Source organism: Lutra lutra, chromosome 4, assembly GCF_902655055.1.
Source record: "Lutra lutra chromosome 4, mLutLut1.2, whole genome shotgun sequence".
Lineage (NCBI taxonomy): Eukaryota > Metazoa > Chordata > Mammalia > Carnivora > Mustelidae > Lutra > Lutra lutra.
In genome coordinates this window covers 90672064-90689203 of record NC_062281.1, presented here as the reverse complement: position 1 = coordinate 90689203, position 17140 = coordinate 90672064, and the positions used below count along the sequence as shown (strand labels likewise).

General features: G+C 37.3%; 1 protein-coding gene across 2 annotated transcripts in view; it reads right to left on the bottom strand.

Moving 5' to 3' along the window:
• Positions 1–17138, bottom strand: part of GOLPH3L (golgi phosphoprotein 3 like) — a 36789-nt gene extending 19651 nt beyond the window's left edge. The window contains exons 1-2 of one of the 2 annotated variants that reach the window (XM_047724008.1): positions 16941–17138; positions 14827–15021 (exon numbers count right to left, since the gene is read on the bottom strand). In XM_047724008.1, the coding sequence (XP_047579964.1) occupies positions 14827–15009 (183 nt within the window). In that variant the 5' untranslated portion in view covers positions 15010–15021; positions 16941–17138. Of the gene's footprint in view, positions 1–14826; positions 15022–16355; positions 16493–16940 lie in introns of those variants that run through there. The other variant, XM_047724009.1, reaches the window with a different exon arrangement.
• Positions 17139–17140: the final 2 nt, after the last annotated feature.

Below are 17140 nucleotides of genomic sequence, written 5' to 3'. Positions count from 1 at the left end.
TTTGACCAATATTTTATCTTTTACCTCACGTTAGACATTATTATTAGCATTATCATTATATTATACAGGTAGCACTTGTTTAGATTTACTCAGATGGTTGTCAATATCTTTGCTCACCATTCCTACCTGCATCTTAGACCTCTTCTCTGATAGCATTTTCCTTCTTCCTAGAGCAGAACTTCCTTAAGTGAAAGTCTGTTGGAGACAAACTATTTTATCCGAAAGGTCTTTACTTAACATTGTTTTTTTTTTTTTAAGATTTTTTTAGATTTTATTTATTTGAGAGAGAGAGAGAGAGAATGAGAGAGAGAGACTGAGCATGAGGAGGGGGTAGGGAAAAACAGACTCGCACTGAGCCAGGAGCCAGATACAGAACTTGATCCCGGGACTCTGAGTGGCCTGAGCCACCCAGGCACCCTCAACATTGTTTTCTAAAGATAAGTTCCTTGGGGCGCCTGGGTGGCTCAGGCATTTAGTGTCTGCCTTCGGCTGGGCTCATGATCCCAGGGTCCTGGGATCAAGCCCTGCATTAAGCCCCACATCGATCCACTCATGGAGCCCTGCATTGTGCTCCCTGCTCAGCGGGAAGCCTGCTTCTCCCCATCCCACTCCCCCTGCATGTGTTCCCTCTCTTGCTCTCTCTCTCTCTCTCTGTCAAATAAATAAATAAATAAATATCTTTAAAAAAAGATAGTTTCTCATGTCAAAATGGATTAAAGATCTGAATAGAAAATAAAAAATAATAAATATGGTTTTTCTGGACATAACAATCCAGGCTGATAGTTTTCTCATAGCACACTGAAAATATTAAGCCCTCCTCTTCCAGCTTCCGTTGTTGCAGTGAGAAATATATCATTCTTTTGATTGTGGTTGCTTGTAGGTGATTTGTCTTTTTTCCATAGGTCCCTTATGATCTTCTCTCTTGGTGTTCTATAGTTTGACGATGGCATGACTGTGTGTGAATTTACTTATCCTGCTTGGCATATGCTTCCTGTATCTGTAGGTCCATTTCTTACTCTTCAAAAATTCTCACTTCTTATCTCTTAAAAATTTTAGCTCTCCTCCATTTTCTTTATTTTTCCCTTCTGGGACATCAGTCTTTCTGTCTTTTAATCTTTTATATTTTCCATTTCTTTTGTCTCTAAATTGCTTTCTGAAGAGTTCATATCTGGCTTCCAATTTACTCTCTCCATCTGTAATTAATATGCTAAACTAACCACAAGATTTTGATTTCAACTTTGTTTTTTTTCATTTCTAAAAGTTCTGTGTAGTTATTTTTCACATTTGCTTGGTCATTTGTGATCATTTCTTTTTGTTGTTCATTTTGTGATTCTTTTATTTCTTTAAAAGGTCATAGATATTGGGGTGCCTGGGTGGCTCAGTGGGTTAAGCCTCTGCCTTTGGTTCAGGTCATGATCCCAGGGTCCTAGGATCGAGCCCCACATCAGGCTTTCTGCTCAGCAGGGAGTCTGTTTCCCCCTCTCTCTGTCTCTGCCTGCCTCTGCCTACTTGTGATCTCTGTCTGTCAAATAAATAAATAAAATCTTAAAAAAAAAATAAAAGGTCATATTTTATATTGTCTGATCATTTTAATATGTGAGGTCCATGAATGACCTATTATTTGTGATTTCTGCTGAATCTTTCTCATGGGTATTTGATTCTTTTTTTTTTTTTTTAAGATTTTATTTATTTATTTGACAGAGAGAAATCACAAGCAGGCAGAGAGGCAGGCAGAGAGAGAGGAGGAAGCAGGCTCCCTGCTGAGCAGAAAGCCCGATGTGGGGCTCGAACCCAGGACCCGGGATCATGACCTGAGCCGAAGGCAGCGGCTCAACCCACTGAGCCACCCAGGCGCCCCGGGTATTTGATTCTTTGTATGTTTGATATTTGATTAAGAAGTGGCCCATATATGGGCGCCTGGGTGGTTCAGTGGGTTAAAGCCTCTGCCTTCAGCTCAGGTCATAATCCCAGAGATCCCCACATTGGGCTCTCTGCTCAGCAGGGAGCCTGCTTCCCTTCCCCTTTCTCTGCCTGCCTTTCTGCCTACTTGTGATCTTTGTCTGTCAAATAAATAAAATCTTAAAAAAAAAAAAAGAAGTGGCCCATATTAAATTTTTTTGTGAATCTCTGAGATCTTGAAGGCCTAAATTAAAGACGCCTTCTTTCAGAGAGGAAGATCTGTATTTGCTTCTGCTGAGTGTCAGGCATGAGGGGATTGGGGGACTGCCACACAACTGGGACCAGAATTTTATTTTTTTACAAGATTTTAAGTAATCTCTACATCCAGCCTGGGGCTTAAACTCACAAGATCAAGAGTCTCATGTTCCAGTGAGCCACCTGGGTGCCCTTTACTGGGACCACATTTAAACCTAGCTTCCCCATTTTATCTCAACTCTGAGGTTTATTCCTGACTATCCAATTCCCAGATCTCAGGACTGATTTGATAATTTGTCCTGGGGCAATCTGGATTTCATGTTTGTTTATTGCTCACCTCTACGATTTTAAGTTTGGTGTTTGTTTGGGGACCCTGAAGATTTCTTACTTTCCAAAGGCCCAACAGTACTTAGAAATTATGTTTATTCAAGACTCAATATCTGACCACTATACTGCCAGAGATAGTGGTCTTCTAATTCCAGTTTTCCCATTATAACTAGGATGATCTTTATGCTCAAATCTAATGATATAACTCTCTTCCACTCTACTTAAAAATCTTTCAAATACTCCTCCCAGTCAAGTCCAAATTCCTTAGTATAATGCTCAAGCCAAGAGGCTACTCACTGGTCTCTCCCTGGCCTCTTTCCCGTAGAACACTATGCTCAGTTTTCCAGAACTATTTTTAAGTTTATTTTATTAGTATTTATAATTATTATTATAAATTATATATATTATATAATATATATATATTATAATTATTAGTATTTATAAGTATTATTTTATTAGTAATCTCTAAACCTAATGTGAGGCTCAGACTCAAGACCCTGAGATCAAGAGCTGCATGCTCTTAGACTGAACCAGCCAGGGACCCCCAGAATTATCTTAAGTATTCTTAATGTATCATTTTTGCCTCCTGGCCTTTGTCCACATTGTTCTCTCTGTCCAGAAGAACCAGCACCCTTATTTCCCCAATTCTTCCCTGTTCTTAAGGATTGTGTACAAGGATCATATCTTCTATGTACCTTCTCGAACACCACTTTTACTTCTAGTCCACCCTCCAGGTTAGGTTCCTCGCCTGGGTGTGCCTATATATACTTCTCCCTTATTTCTTTTATCACACTGTAATCAATTGTCCTCAGTAGAGTATAAATTTCTTAAGGGAAGAGTATCTGACTAATACATAGTATTTCTCAATGTTTCTTTTTTTTTTTAAAGAAAGATTTTATTTTATTTATTTGACAGAGAGAGCATGAGAGGGGAGAGGTCAGAGGGAGAAGGAGACTCCCCGCCGAGCAGGGAGCCTGATGTGGGACTCGATCGAGGGACTCCAGGATCATGACCTGAGCCTAAGGCAGTCGCCTGACCAAGTGAGCCACCCAGGCACCCTCTCAATGTTTCTTGGCAACATAAATTTATGATTGGAAATAAACATGTTGGGATGCCTGTGGGTGGCTCAGTTGTTAAGCATCTGCCTTCAGCTCAGGTCAAGATTCCAGGGTCCTGGAATCAACCCTTGCATCGGGCTCCCTGCTCAGTGGGAAGCCTGCTTCTCCCTCTCCCACTCCCTCTGCTTGTGTTCCCTCTCTCGCTGTGTCTCTTTGTGTCAAATAAATAAAATTAAAAAAAAAAAAAAAAGAAATATACAAACCTGGCAAAAGCTCAGTTTGAACCATAAACATTCCTTAAACCTATCCACATTTCCTGTGGGCTGATTTTAGATACAAAGCTGGGATTAGTTCCATCTACTATCTGCCTCATGGCTACTTGGGAAGAGTCATGTTTATAACCCCTCTTTATGGAGGGAGTAGGTTTTTTTTAAAGATTAATCCTTGGTTTTATGCAACTCAGCTGCCCAATTAAGGTTAAACTATAACTTTTTTCAGGACATGTAATTTATTTAGGCAGAACTTTTATATAATCTTGGTAATTTTATAAATCTCAACAGGTGTGCAAACGCCCATCAGCCAGTATTAAAACAAATAGAGGAGGGGCGCCTGGGTGGCTCAGTGGGTTAAGCCTCTGCCTTTGGCTCAGGTCATGATCCCAGGTCCTGGGTTCGAGCCCCACGTTGGGCTTTCTGCTCGGCAGGGAGCCTGCTTCCTCCTCTCTCTCTGCCTGCCTCTCTGCTTACTTGTGATTTCTCTCTGTCAAATAAATAAATAAAATCTTTAAAAAAAAAAAAAGAGGAAACTAATTTGTTTGTTTTTTCATTTCTTCCTGACCATGTAACTTCTGTTACAGTAACAGTGATGTCAGACTGTCAACAGAACTGTAAATGAGAAGCACAGTAAATAAAGAAACAATGGCTAGCAGGATGTAGAAACTATGTTTTTTAATATCATTCCCATCATAGCATCTTATGTAAAGCTCCCCAGGAGTTTTTTTTTTAACTTTCTTTTTATTGAGTCATGCATCGTAATAGAAAAAAGCTTGAAAATATACATGTGGAGTTTTATTTTATTTTATTTTAAAGATTTTTATTTATTTGACAGAGAGAAATCACAAGTAAGCAGAGAGGCAGGCAGAGAGAGAGGAGGAAGCAGGCTCCCCGCCGAGCAGTAAGCCCAACGTGGGGCTCGAACCCAGGACCTGGGATCATGACCTGAGCCGAAGGCAGCGGCTTAACCCACTGAGCCACCCAGGTGCCCCGGACATGTGGAGTTTTAAAAAATAATTATAATTCTAAGGTCTATATCCTCTAAATAAATATTTCCTGGTGGATTTACTGGTGGATTCTCAAATCATCTATAATAAAGATTCTGTGTTAAAGGGCCAATGGTTCAGTATGCAGGATGATCTAATACATGTATATTAAAGTTCACCATTAAGTCATTAAATTTAGTTATCAAAGGCTATATACATTAGGGAAAAGAGAAAGAGAAAAATTTTAGGATCTACTAAAACAAATGGAATCGCACATTGCTTCATGACCAAGAAAGAATCCTGAAGGCTTGCAGAATGATATCTTTGAATAGCGGACCTTTTTTTGTCTTAATTAGAAGTGTAATAAATGACTATTTAAAAAAAAGGAAAAAAATCACATTATAGAAATGTATAAAATTACAGGGGCGCCTGGGTGGCTCAGTGGGTTAAAGCCTCTGCCTTCAGCTCAGGTCATGATCCCAGGGTCCTGGGATTGAGCCCCGCATCGGGCTCTCTGCTTGGCAGGGAGCCTGTTTCCCCCCTCTCTCTCTGCCTGCCTCTCTGCCTACTTGTGATCTCTGTCAAATAAATAAATAAATAAAATCTTTAAAAATAATGTACTGTTTTTCTTTGAAGTGCTCTACTGAAATATTAGCTTCCAAGGTTTGAATTAAATTCCTCTTTTATAGGGGGCGCCTGGGTGGCTCAGTGGGTTAAAGCCTCTGCTTGAAACAGGTGATTAAGTCAAATAAAACTGTTAAAGTAGGCCATAAACCAATCCGACTTGTGTCCTTATAGGAGGAGGAAATATAGACACAAGGACACTAGTGATACACGCACAGAAGAAAAACCACATAGAGACACAGTGAGAAGATAAGTAGAAAGGCCTTAGGAGAAATCTTGGACTTCAAGCACCCAGAACTGTGGGAGTAAAAAGGTTCTGTTGTTTCAGCCACTCAGTCTGTGGTATTTTGTTACAGCAGCCCTAGCAAACTTAATACAACATAATACTCCTGCTGAAAAACCTAGAAGAAATTTAAGTTTTAAAATTAAAGAAAAAAGTATACTAACTACTTATTTATATCTTTTTAGTATAACAGTCTCCTCCTTCTGTAATGAAGATATATGACATGGGTTGTAATCTATGGCTGGCAACTGAAGAGAAAAATATAAAATGCCTATTTAATTATACATTAAACTTTCTGAAGATATGGTTATAATAAATCAAATATTATTTACTACTTAAAAATTTTTTTAAAAAGATTTAGTTGTCAGAGAGAGAGAGGAGGCAGATGGAAAAGCAGACTCCCTGCTGAGCAAAGAGCCCGATGCCAATCTCGATCCCAGGACCCTGGGATCATGACCTAAGTCAAAGGCAGACGCTTAACTGGCCATCCAGGTGTCCCATATTTACTGCTTCTTTTAACATTTTTCATTTTGCAAATTGGGTTCTCTAAATTTCCTACTTGACTTATTGTTCCTTATGACCAGAATATCTTGTTTGATGGAAGAAAGAAAAGAGAAAAAAGTCTGTAAGACTTTCATATTTCCTCCTTATATTGTGATGGGATGAAATATAAAGCAAAACCATATCATTCAGACTTGCTAAGCAGTACTTTCCCTTATTTTGCCATTATTGATGTGAACTTAATATTTTTTATGGGATCCCAAAATCTTTAAGAGTGAGCTTTGCTAAAGAAACAAAACAAACAAACAAAAAAACACAAAACAGAATAAGCTTTGCTGGAGTACTGAACATTGAAATAAGAAAGCTGTGGATAAGACTTGTAAAAATAACTGTGCCAAATATTACTGCAGAATGTAATAATCTTTTATCTTACTAGGAGATACAAATTAAGCTCTATATGAAGCTATCCTAAGAGATGAAATTCTTGGGTTTCTACTAAGCAATAGCAATCCTGAACAATTAATTCTCCTTGTTCAGCAAGAAATAAAAAAAAAAAATATGTCATACATGCTTTGGAAGCATGTCCTTTTAAAAATTGTCCGAGTCAGTCTGAACATAAATTCCACCACTTATTGACCAATTAACCATCTAACTTTGCTTTCATAAAGAGAAGACGATATCTGCCTTGTAGAATCAAGCAAGAGAAAGTAAAAAAGTACAGTATGTTTTGAAAACTCTAAGTTACACAAACACAAAAAAAACAAAGGAGGACATGAAAGACATGGAATGGCTTGCATCAAATTTATAGAGTCAATGGCTACGGCCGAAGGTCCAAATATAAGTGGTTTTTATTTTAATATCTATGCCAGGAATTTTGGAAGAGAACAGTGTGCAACTAGGGGTTGGGGGAAGGGTGAGGCAAGCTCTCAATGAAATAGCTTAAACTATTATTTCCTACTGTTAAAATAGGACTTTGGTCTCCCAGTTTATTTCCTTTTGTACCCACAGTAAATTGGGGGTTATATGAATGGATATAATAAAACAGAAGTTCTTTTTTTTTTTTTTTAACAGCCTATGTTAATAAAAACCAGAAAACCTGACAAACAAGTCCTTCTGATACACTTGCCCTATTCACTATGGCAATAACCACTGACAAGGGATTTATTGTTCATTTTGTGCAATCAGGAAACTAAAAGACGAGGCAGTGACCTAAATGAGACTTTTAATCTTTTGATTTTAATAAAATGGTTTAGGACTGAGCAACTTTTTAAGAGGAGTAGTTCTCTCCATTGATAGCCAGTCATCGACAAGTTGTATACTGACTTCTTGTGATTTTTTTTTAAGTTTATTGATTAGTTCACCAGAATTTTACCAGCTTTAAAAAAGCTTGTCCTTCTAATCTCCCATTGCTAATAAATTATGAGTGAATTAAAACTGATGGATGATCATTAGTAGCTTGAAAAAGTGGAGTATTAACATATTTTATATTTATAATGTATAAGTTTTATCCAGTCTGATTTATCATATTTTTTTTAAAAGATTTTATTTATTTGACAGAGAAAGAGCACAAGTAGGTGGAGCAGCAGGCAGAGGGAGAGGGAGAAGCAGACTCCCCAGTGAGCTAGGAGCCTGACAAGGGGCTCAATCCCAGGACCCCAGGATCATGACCTGAGCAGAAGGCAGACACTTAACTGACTGTGCTACCCAAGTGCCCAATATCATTTTTCTGTATGTATGAACAGTGGCATTGTTTGAAAGAACAAGAATAGTCTTAGCAGCACCATTTATAATGGACTCCTAAATGTCTGTTAACCAGCAGATTGAATGAATAGTGGAATAGTGATATAACTGAAATTCTATATTGCATAATATAGAATTTTATTTTATTTTTTTTAAGATTTTATTTATTTATTTGACAGACAGAGATCACAAGTAGGCAGAGAGGCAGGCAGAGAGAGGAGGAAGCAGGCTCCCCGCTGAGCAGAGAGCCCGATGTGGGGCTCGATCCCAGCACCCTGGGATCATGACCTGAGCCAAAGGCATAGCCCCTAATCCACTGAGCCACCCAGGCGCCCCTAGAATTATATTTTAAAATATAATTTTTAAATTATATGCAGCAACATAGGTGAATCTCAAACATCATATTGAACCAAAAAATACATAACAGTATCAACCTAATAACATACAGTTTAAAAAAAGGCAAAACTAAATATATTGTTTAGGAATATACACACATGTTAGAAGTGCTGGGAGGCGAGGCAGGATGTGGTTAGAGAAGGGCACAAGAGGATGACCCCACAATGCCAGTAATGTTCTTTTGGTGGTGGTTACGAGTTTGCTTTAAAATTACTTGTTAAATTGTACATATGTGTTTTATAAATTTTTCTATATATGCTATATTTCACAATTTTTGAAAAGTTAAACAATAAAATACATGACTGAATACTGAACGTCCAGCTAAGTTTTGGTAGTTGAGTTTCAAAACATCTGAGTTAATTTAAAGAAGATGAGATGTTTTCCAGTATCTGTGGTTATTCCAGGTGCAAATCATTGAAATTATCATAAACATTCAGCTGATTTTTTTCCCTCTAGACTGTGTTTCTTTTCACAAACTGACTTTTGCTCATATTCAGAATTCAGCTTAAGAGTTATCACTTCCCAGTATCTCTTTCCTCTCCTGTCCCACTAAGCACTTTCCACCACTGATCTGGGTTAGGTATCTTTCCTTTGTTCCCTCAGCAGCCAGAACGGTCACACACACATCACATGTACTGCAATGGTCTGCTAACATTCCAGAAGCCCTTTCCAATCTCTCCAGCCACTCTCATCCCACTAGACTATAAATTATCTCAAAAGCGGGGACAATTGTCTTTGTTTTCTTTCAGTACCTATCACTTTATACATATGAGACATTCAGTAACTTTTTGGTGACCCAACAAATTAATGAAAATTTATTTCCAAAATTCCAATGAGCAATACTTCTTGCCAATTTTGACTTGAGTGACATGAGAAATATGATTAAAACCCTTTTTCTTTTTTTAAGACTTATTTATTTGACAGAGAGAGGAACAGCGAGAGAGGGAACACAAGCTGGGGTAGTGGGAGAGGGAGAAGCAGGCTTTCCGCCGAGCAGGGAGCCCGATGTGGGGCTTGATCCTAGGACCCCGGGATCATGACCTGAGCCGAAGGCAGACCCTTAACAGCTGAGCTGTCCAGGCACCCCTGATTAAAACCTTTTATGTCACAGCACATAAGTAGTCAATAAATGGGATTACTAGGAGACAGCTTGGAAGGGAAGAGGGTTAAAACACTATCCACAAACTAAAAAGATTACTGCCAAAAGTCAAAAGCATTAATAGGCTCATCCTCTTACAAGTAACTTAATTTAATCATAAAGATTTCATAAAGGAGACGTTTTAAATATCCTAGCAATTTAATTAAAGTATTAATTGTCCATGAATCAATAATATCTATATCAAAACTCCTACCAAATGCAATAATGACAAATAAATGGGATCTTGATTTCAACAGAAAATAAATCTGTATTATTTTGGTCAGGTTGGTGCTCAAGTTTAATTTTCTCAGTTGAGGGCAGTGTTACTGAACTGAGATTTTTTTTTCTTAACTTTTATTTTATTAAGCAGGCTCCATGCACAATGTGGGGCTTGAACTCAAAAACTTGAGATCAAGAGTCTCATGCTGTACCAACTGAGCCAATCAGAGGTCCTTGATAACATCTAATTTTAAATGTACTTAAAAGGTTAGACTCTTCAACATATACTTAGATTTCTTGATTATTTTCACAAGACAGTGAAGCTTAACACAGTTGACCCTTAAACAACTGTAGGCTATTTGTAGTTAAGTTTTGGGAGAGCAAAAAGTTATACATGGATTTTCAACTGTATGGGTATTAGGCACCCTTACCCCCCATGTTTTTAAGGGTCAACTGTATTTTTTTTAAAGATTTATTTATTTGAGAGAGAGAGAGAGAGTGTGGAACACATGGTGGGGAGGGGCAGAGGAAGAGAGCCTTAAGCAGACCCTTTGCTGAGCCTGGCACCCCAGGCAGGGCTTGATCTCATGACCCTGAGACCATAGCCCTACGATCACGATCATGACCGGAGCCAAAACCAAGAGTCAGACACTTAACTGAGCCACCCAGGCACCCCTGCCACAGAATGGTTTTAAAACACAGCTGACCCTTGCGGCACCTGGGTGGTGTAGTGGGGTAAGTATCTAACTCTTGATTTTGTCTCAGGGTTGTGATATTAAGCCGTACTTCAGGCTTCAGGGTCTGGGCTCAGTGCAGAGTTTGCTAGGCCCTCTCCCTCTGCTTCTCCCCCAGGCTCTTACACTCTGTCTTTCTTGCTCTCTCAAATAAATAATCTTTTTTTTTTTTTTTCAGATTTTATTTATTTTTCAGACACAGAGAGAGAGAGAACAAGCAGGGGGAGTGGCAGGCAGAGGGAGACGGAGAAGCAGGCTCCCTGCTAAGCAAGAAGCCCATGTAGGACTCAATCCCAGGACCCTGGGATCATGACCTGAAGGCAGATGCTTAACCCACTGAGCCACCCAGGCCACCCCATGTTTTCAAAAATAGATATAATTTTAAGAACTGTAGTATTGGGTTCTAAACAAAGAATCTTATGGAAATCTTCAGCAAAAGTTAACTTCGGGACTTTGGGATACAAAGTTTAACCCTTAGGATTTTTTTGACATGTCACAAACCTTAAGCCATGTGAAAACAAGAAATTATATTACATATTAGAACATATATTCACAAAGAACATAGAGCAAAAATATCATTAAGTCCTTATTTTGGACACGAAAATGAAATGGGCTTTCCTATTTTCATTAGGCTGATCCCTTTACTTAAAGGAAGAATCTATAACTATAGAGAACAAATTGATCATTATGAAGGGAGGTGGGTGGGAAGATGGATGAAATAGGTCAAAAGGACTAAAAGTACACTTATAGTCACGAGCACTGAGTAATGTGTAGAATTGTTCAATCACTACATTGTACACCTGAAACTAATATGTAGTATGTTAACTACACTGGAATTAAAATAAAAATAAATAAATAAAGGAAAGAGTCTGAAAGTCTCTGCCTGACACTCAAAATCTGCCACACTCTAGTCTGAATCTAGTTTGCCAATTTTGATTCTCATTTTTCTCCAAGAAAACACCTACTTCAGTCACAGTGGTTAATTATCTCCCAAACTCATCAAGCTCATAATAATTTCAGGTTCCCTCATCCAGAATGTGTTTTCTTTTCTTTCTTTTTTTTTTTTTTTTAAGATTTTATTTATTTATTTGACAGAGAGATCACAAGCAGGCAGAGAGGCAGGCAGAGAGAGAGGAGGAAGCAGGCTCCCCACCAAGCAGAAAGCCTGATGCAGGGCTCGATCCCAGGACTCTGAGATCATGACCCGAGCCGAAGGCAGCGGCTTAACCCACTGAGCCACCTAGGCGCCCCCAGAATGTGTTTTCTTTACTCCGTTTATGTTAATCTTACCTGTTCTTAAAGGCCCAGCTTGGGGGAGCCTGAGTGGCTTAGTGGTTAAGCATCTGCCATCAGCTCAGGTCATGATGCCAGGGTCCTGGGATCGAGCCCCTTCATTGAGCCCCTTCATCAGGCTTCCCTGTTCAGCGGGAAGCCTGCTTCTCCCTCTCCCACTCCCCCTCTGCTTGTATTCCCTCTCTTACTGTCTCTCTGTATCAAATAAATAAATAGAATCTTCAAAAAAAATAAAAAAAAGAAAAAAGGCCCAGCTTGTTTTACTGCCTTCTATTCTTCCCCAGATTATTTCAACCCATTATGTTCTCTCTTCCTTCCAACTCTCTTGGCTCTTACTGTTCTAACATGGAAAAACTTACTGGATTTTTACTGTTGTTTACCTATTTAGAAATCTTTTGAACTGTGAAATATAATGCATATACAGAAGAGTGCATGAAACAAAAGTGAAAAAAAAAAGCTCAATGATTAATGTCTCGGTAAATATACATGAAACTTTCCCCAAATACAGAAACAGAAAACTGTTAGTACCCAGAGAGCCCCCTCATGTTCTTTTCTAGTTACTAATACCCTCCTCCTATCTTCCCCACTACAAAACGGTAACCACTATGCTAACAACTATGGTAATCCCTTTCTTGCTTTTCTTTGTAGTTTCAATCATCTAAATATGTAACCCCAAACACTACAGTTTAGTTTTCTTGAATTTTATATACATGGAATCATATAGTATGTCTTTTCTGTCTGGCTTCTGTTACTGAATATTACATGAGAATCATACATGTTTTATAACAATGTTCATTTTCATTCTGTATAGAAAAGATGTTTATATTCATTTAGATAAATGGACAACTCATTTTTATCCATTCCACAGATGATGGATCTTTGGGTTACTTAACTTTTAGAAAGTATGTATGTTTTGTCTCCCCAGCTGGAATGCAAGTTTCATGAGGGCAGGGGCCATACATAGTATCTTATAGTATTTTGTATTTACTTTAGTATTGCATAATGCTAAGCACCTCATGGGTGCCCCCAATCACACTAAATAATGATTAAATAAATCTATGAGTAGTTTAGGAGGTGAGAAGAAAATAATTAGTGCTGGAAATCAATGTTTTTTAAAAAGATTTTACTTATTTATTTGAAAGTGAGTGAGAAAGAGAGAGAGAGAGGAGAGAATGAGTGGGGGTAGGGGCAGAGGGAGAAGCAGACTTCCTGCTGAGCAGGGGGCCCAACACAAGGTGTGATCCTAAGACCTGGGATCATGACTTGAGCCAAAGGCAGAGGCTTAACTGACTGAGCCACCCAATAGAGCCCCATCAATTAATATTTTTAGAGAGAGTTATATAACCGGCATTTTGGAATAGCACTACTGCTTTAATAAATCAGAAGGTTTGACCTCTCCTATTTATTTATACCTAAGAATTTATCATTTCTTGATCTTCCTGAGCCAACTGAAAGCTAAAAATGTAATTTATCAACGATTTTAAAAAATAAAATTAGAACTCAAAAGGTAATTATTCAAAAGGCTAATTCTCTATTCATCTTTGTACAGTACCTCACCAGAGTTTCTTTATTTCTTGTTCTATTTCCTTGTATTTATATTAACTATTATAAATCTAAAAGCACACGAAGAGAAGTCCAAAGTTAGAATCTCCATAAAACAGAAGCAAAAATTCTAGTATCTAAGGTTAGCAGGAAATTAATCATTCCTATTCAAAAGTAAAACAAACCAAATAGCTTTTTAGTTCTAATATGCTCTTCTACAGTCAGCAAACGCATCCTAGGTACTGTGTAAACATCTCAAAACAGTATTTATGCCGCCTAATCTTCAGACCTACTCTGATAGTCTCTTGGAGAGTCAGTTTTGCATTTTCATTTGCTTAATTTTCATAAAACTAGAGCTTCATCAACTTTCTCAGCAAACAGGAAAGTACACTTGCGGGCAAGATTTTCTGATATATCTGTCTTGGCCAAGTACATATGTGCATGTCTCTAATATTAGTTTTAACAATACACAGGCTATAAGAAGTCTTGTAAGTTTTGTTCCAGTCTGTAATTTGACATGATAAAAAAATAGAAAAGGGAAACGTGCTATAGAGAATGTAAAGTCTAAGAAACAAGAATAATCCCAAATTGAGAGATCAATGCAGAAAAGAACGGATGGTACTAGATGTTTGTAGCCAATTCATTACTAGCTAAGGATAGTTATCAAAGCCAAATTTAGTATTTTTTAATGTAAAGTAACATTTTAATTTGTTAAGTTTTCAAAATGAAGGCCAATAATATATGTGCCTTTATTATCATTATTATTATATTACTAAAAGCTTTCTTGGAAAAGAAATGGTTGTTTAAAATATTAAGTTAAATTTCTTCATAATCTCTTCATGAGGGAAGAAAGTGAAACACAATAAAAAGTTAAATTACAAATGAAGGATAATGTATTACAGTAGAAGAACCAGCAAATATGTGGTTATACTCTTAAGACCTGCTTTTTCAAGACTAATTCTATTATGAAGTGTTCTATTAACAAGGGACAACTTAGAAAGAGAAATCTGCAATTAATTTAAAAACATTTTCTGAAATTAAAATATTTATCAGTTGTTGATACTTAATTTCTGAAGATCCACAGAATAGAATTTTTAAAAAGTTATTTCTACTGCATTGCAAGTTGAAACCTATTCACTGTTTATTTTTATAAAACAGCTAATCATACACGTTTCTTGTCTTGTCATTTAAAAGATTTTCCTCCTCACACTTCAAGACAATTTCAATGTGTGGGCCCTCTTAGTTTAATAGGAGGCTATTTCACCATCAATGTCATTTGGGAAACTACAAGTACAAAAATTTTACGTGTGTTCTACTCTCTCCTATCTTCTAAAATTTTGGAGGAATTTTGTAATTAAATTACCCTTTAAGTAATTATACTTCCGGATTTTACCCTCCAAATATCAGCTACCCTCCCAAACTCCCCCACCCACCTGATGGCTAGAGCACAATTCTAAGGCCAACTTAGCATTAATGAAAATATTCTGTCATATTACTTCTTAAAAACATTCCAATATTCAAGAGTCTTTGGGAGAGACTAGTAAACCCAACTGTGTTACCTCTTTATCTTTTAGTCCCAGGAGCAATACTTCTTCCATAAGTGTGAGGCGAATATCCTTAGAGTCACCAGAATCTTCATTGTCTGGACTCCCGTCTTGATTAGTGTCTTCCTCACTTTCCACCTTCTTTTCAGAGTTCTTGCCTACTTCAGTGCGACGGGCCCGGTGAGTTAAAGTGGTCATTCTCAGCTGTTTCTGGAGAGGGTGATGAAAAAATATCTATAAGTAAGCTTATGTAAACAGAACATATTGATATTCATACAGACCTACTACAAATGTATACAATTAAGAAATATATATAAACTTAAATAGAGAAAGGAGTAAAGACCAGAAAAATTAGGTGGGTAACACAATATGTTTTCCAAAGTACAATAGCTTGAAGGTACACAGAAGGCATTGACAGAAAATCAAATCAGTAATATTAAAGACCGGTACAAATGATTGATCAATCTTTCTTTGCTTCTTTCTTTCTTTCTTTCTTTCTTTCCTTTCTTTCTTTCTTTCTCTCTCTCTCTTTTTCTTTCTTTCTTTCTTTCTAGAAATGATCATCTTTTAACCCTGCTGATTATTATTATTATTATGTGCATAATCTATAATCCAGGAGTATATACACATCATTGTAACTTGTCTTTCATAAAATGGATTCTCCCCAAGTTAAATAATATGGGACAGCAAAAAGTTGTGAGAATCCAGGCCCCCAAATCCATGTAATAATCTACATGTAACTCTATAAACATTCAATGGCACATCATAAAATACAAAAAACAGAGAAATTAAAAAAATAAGAAAAACTAAATATATATATTCTCATATTTTCTTCCCATAACTCATCCCATGCACTCCCTTTGGAAACTGCATCTACAGAATAACACTCAGAAGATCATGTGTAGTAATTCCATATACACAGAAAACTTTCATCTCTATCCCTAGCTAGCCATCTTGCAAATACTCAAATAGCTGCCGACAAAAAGTATCAGCAAGAGAATGTTAAAAGATTAATGATCTCTTTCTCAATTGCAAAAAAAATCAAAGCACATGCCCTCTTATACCATGTACTACAGATGTTTTTTTAAAAATCTAGTCAAGAGAAATGGCACTAAATCATGTATGATATAAAGTTAGCACACTTTATTTTAAAATAAATCTAAATGTCAGTTTTTGAAATGATACACAAATATTTTTAATTAGTAATTATTTAAAAGAATATCTTATTCATATTCAAAAGAATGCATTCAAAAGCCTCTGTGACTGGATCCCATTCTAACGATATTTCCCATTACATTACTCTCAGTTACATATTGTTAACAACCACTTCTCAAACAGGTCCCATGCTGCCATTTCTGCTCCTTTGTCCATGTTGGTGTTCTCTCCCCTTTCCTTTCCTCTTTATATTCTACCCATTCTTCAAAGGCCTATTGAGGATCCAGATAAAGCCTTAAGTGAATACCCTTCTCCATTACCCTTATGTCCCATGGCCAGAATTGGTCTCTCTCTCAGCTATACTTCCACAGAACTTTATTTATACTTACATCCTTTAAAGTATTTATTATAGTCTTTCTTTTGGTATGGCTGTCTCTCAACTGTAAACTTCTTGAGGGCAGGGATATTGTCTTCTTGGGTTTTTATAGTCTCCATAGCAACTAGCACAATGTCTTTAACGTTGTAACTGCTCAATAAATATATACTGATTAAAATGAATACTCAGAAATGCATGTGAACATTTTTAAATAGAAATACAAGTAAAGTGACTTACAAATGATTCTTTGTATAAGGCTATATTTCAAATACAATTCTTGGTGGGAGGTGGGAAGAAGGGTGAAGGAGGAAAAAACCCCTGTGATATATATGCTTAAGGGCATTAACCCTATCTGGCACTGTGAACAGGGTTTATTTGCTAACCCAATCCAAGAAACTTTAAGTCTTCAGAGAAAAAAAGGGAGGGGGGGGGACTTTGAGGAACTAATAACCCCTGGGCATTTATTAGTTAAAAATCCTATTTGGGGAAAAAAAAATGACCAAAAACTAACTGAATAAGAACCTCCCTCTCCCCATAAAATAAAAAATCTGTAGGCTTTTTTTGTACATTAGGAAATGTATATTTCTCCGTTGCTTACCTGACGTTACTCCTGGGTTACAGCCGGACACAAACAGCAGCCTGCGCTCTATTTTAGGGGGACACCTGTTCCCCCACGTCCTAGTAGGTAAAAAAAAACTTCTCAGCGACGCAGAGATTACAAACTTCCTGATCCTTCGATGCAGAGAAGGAATAACACATCAGCTTCCTCAGGATCCCTAGGCAACCTACCTTGGTGTT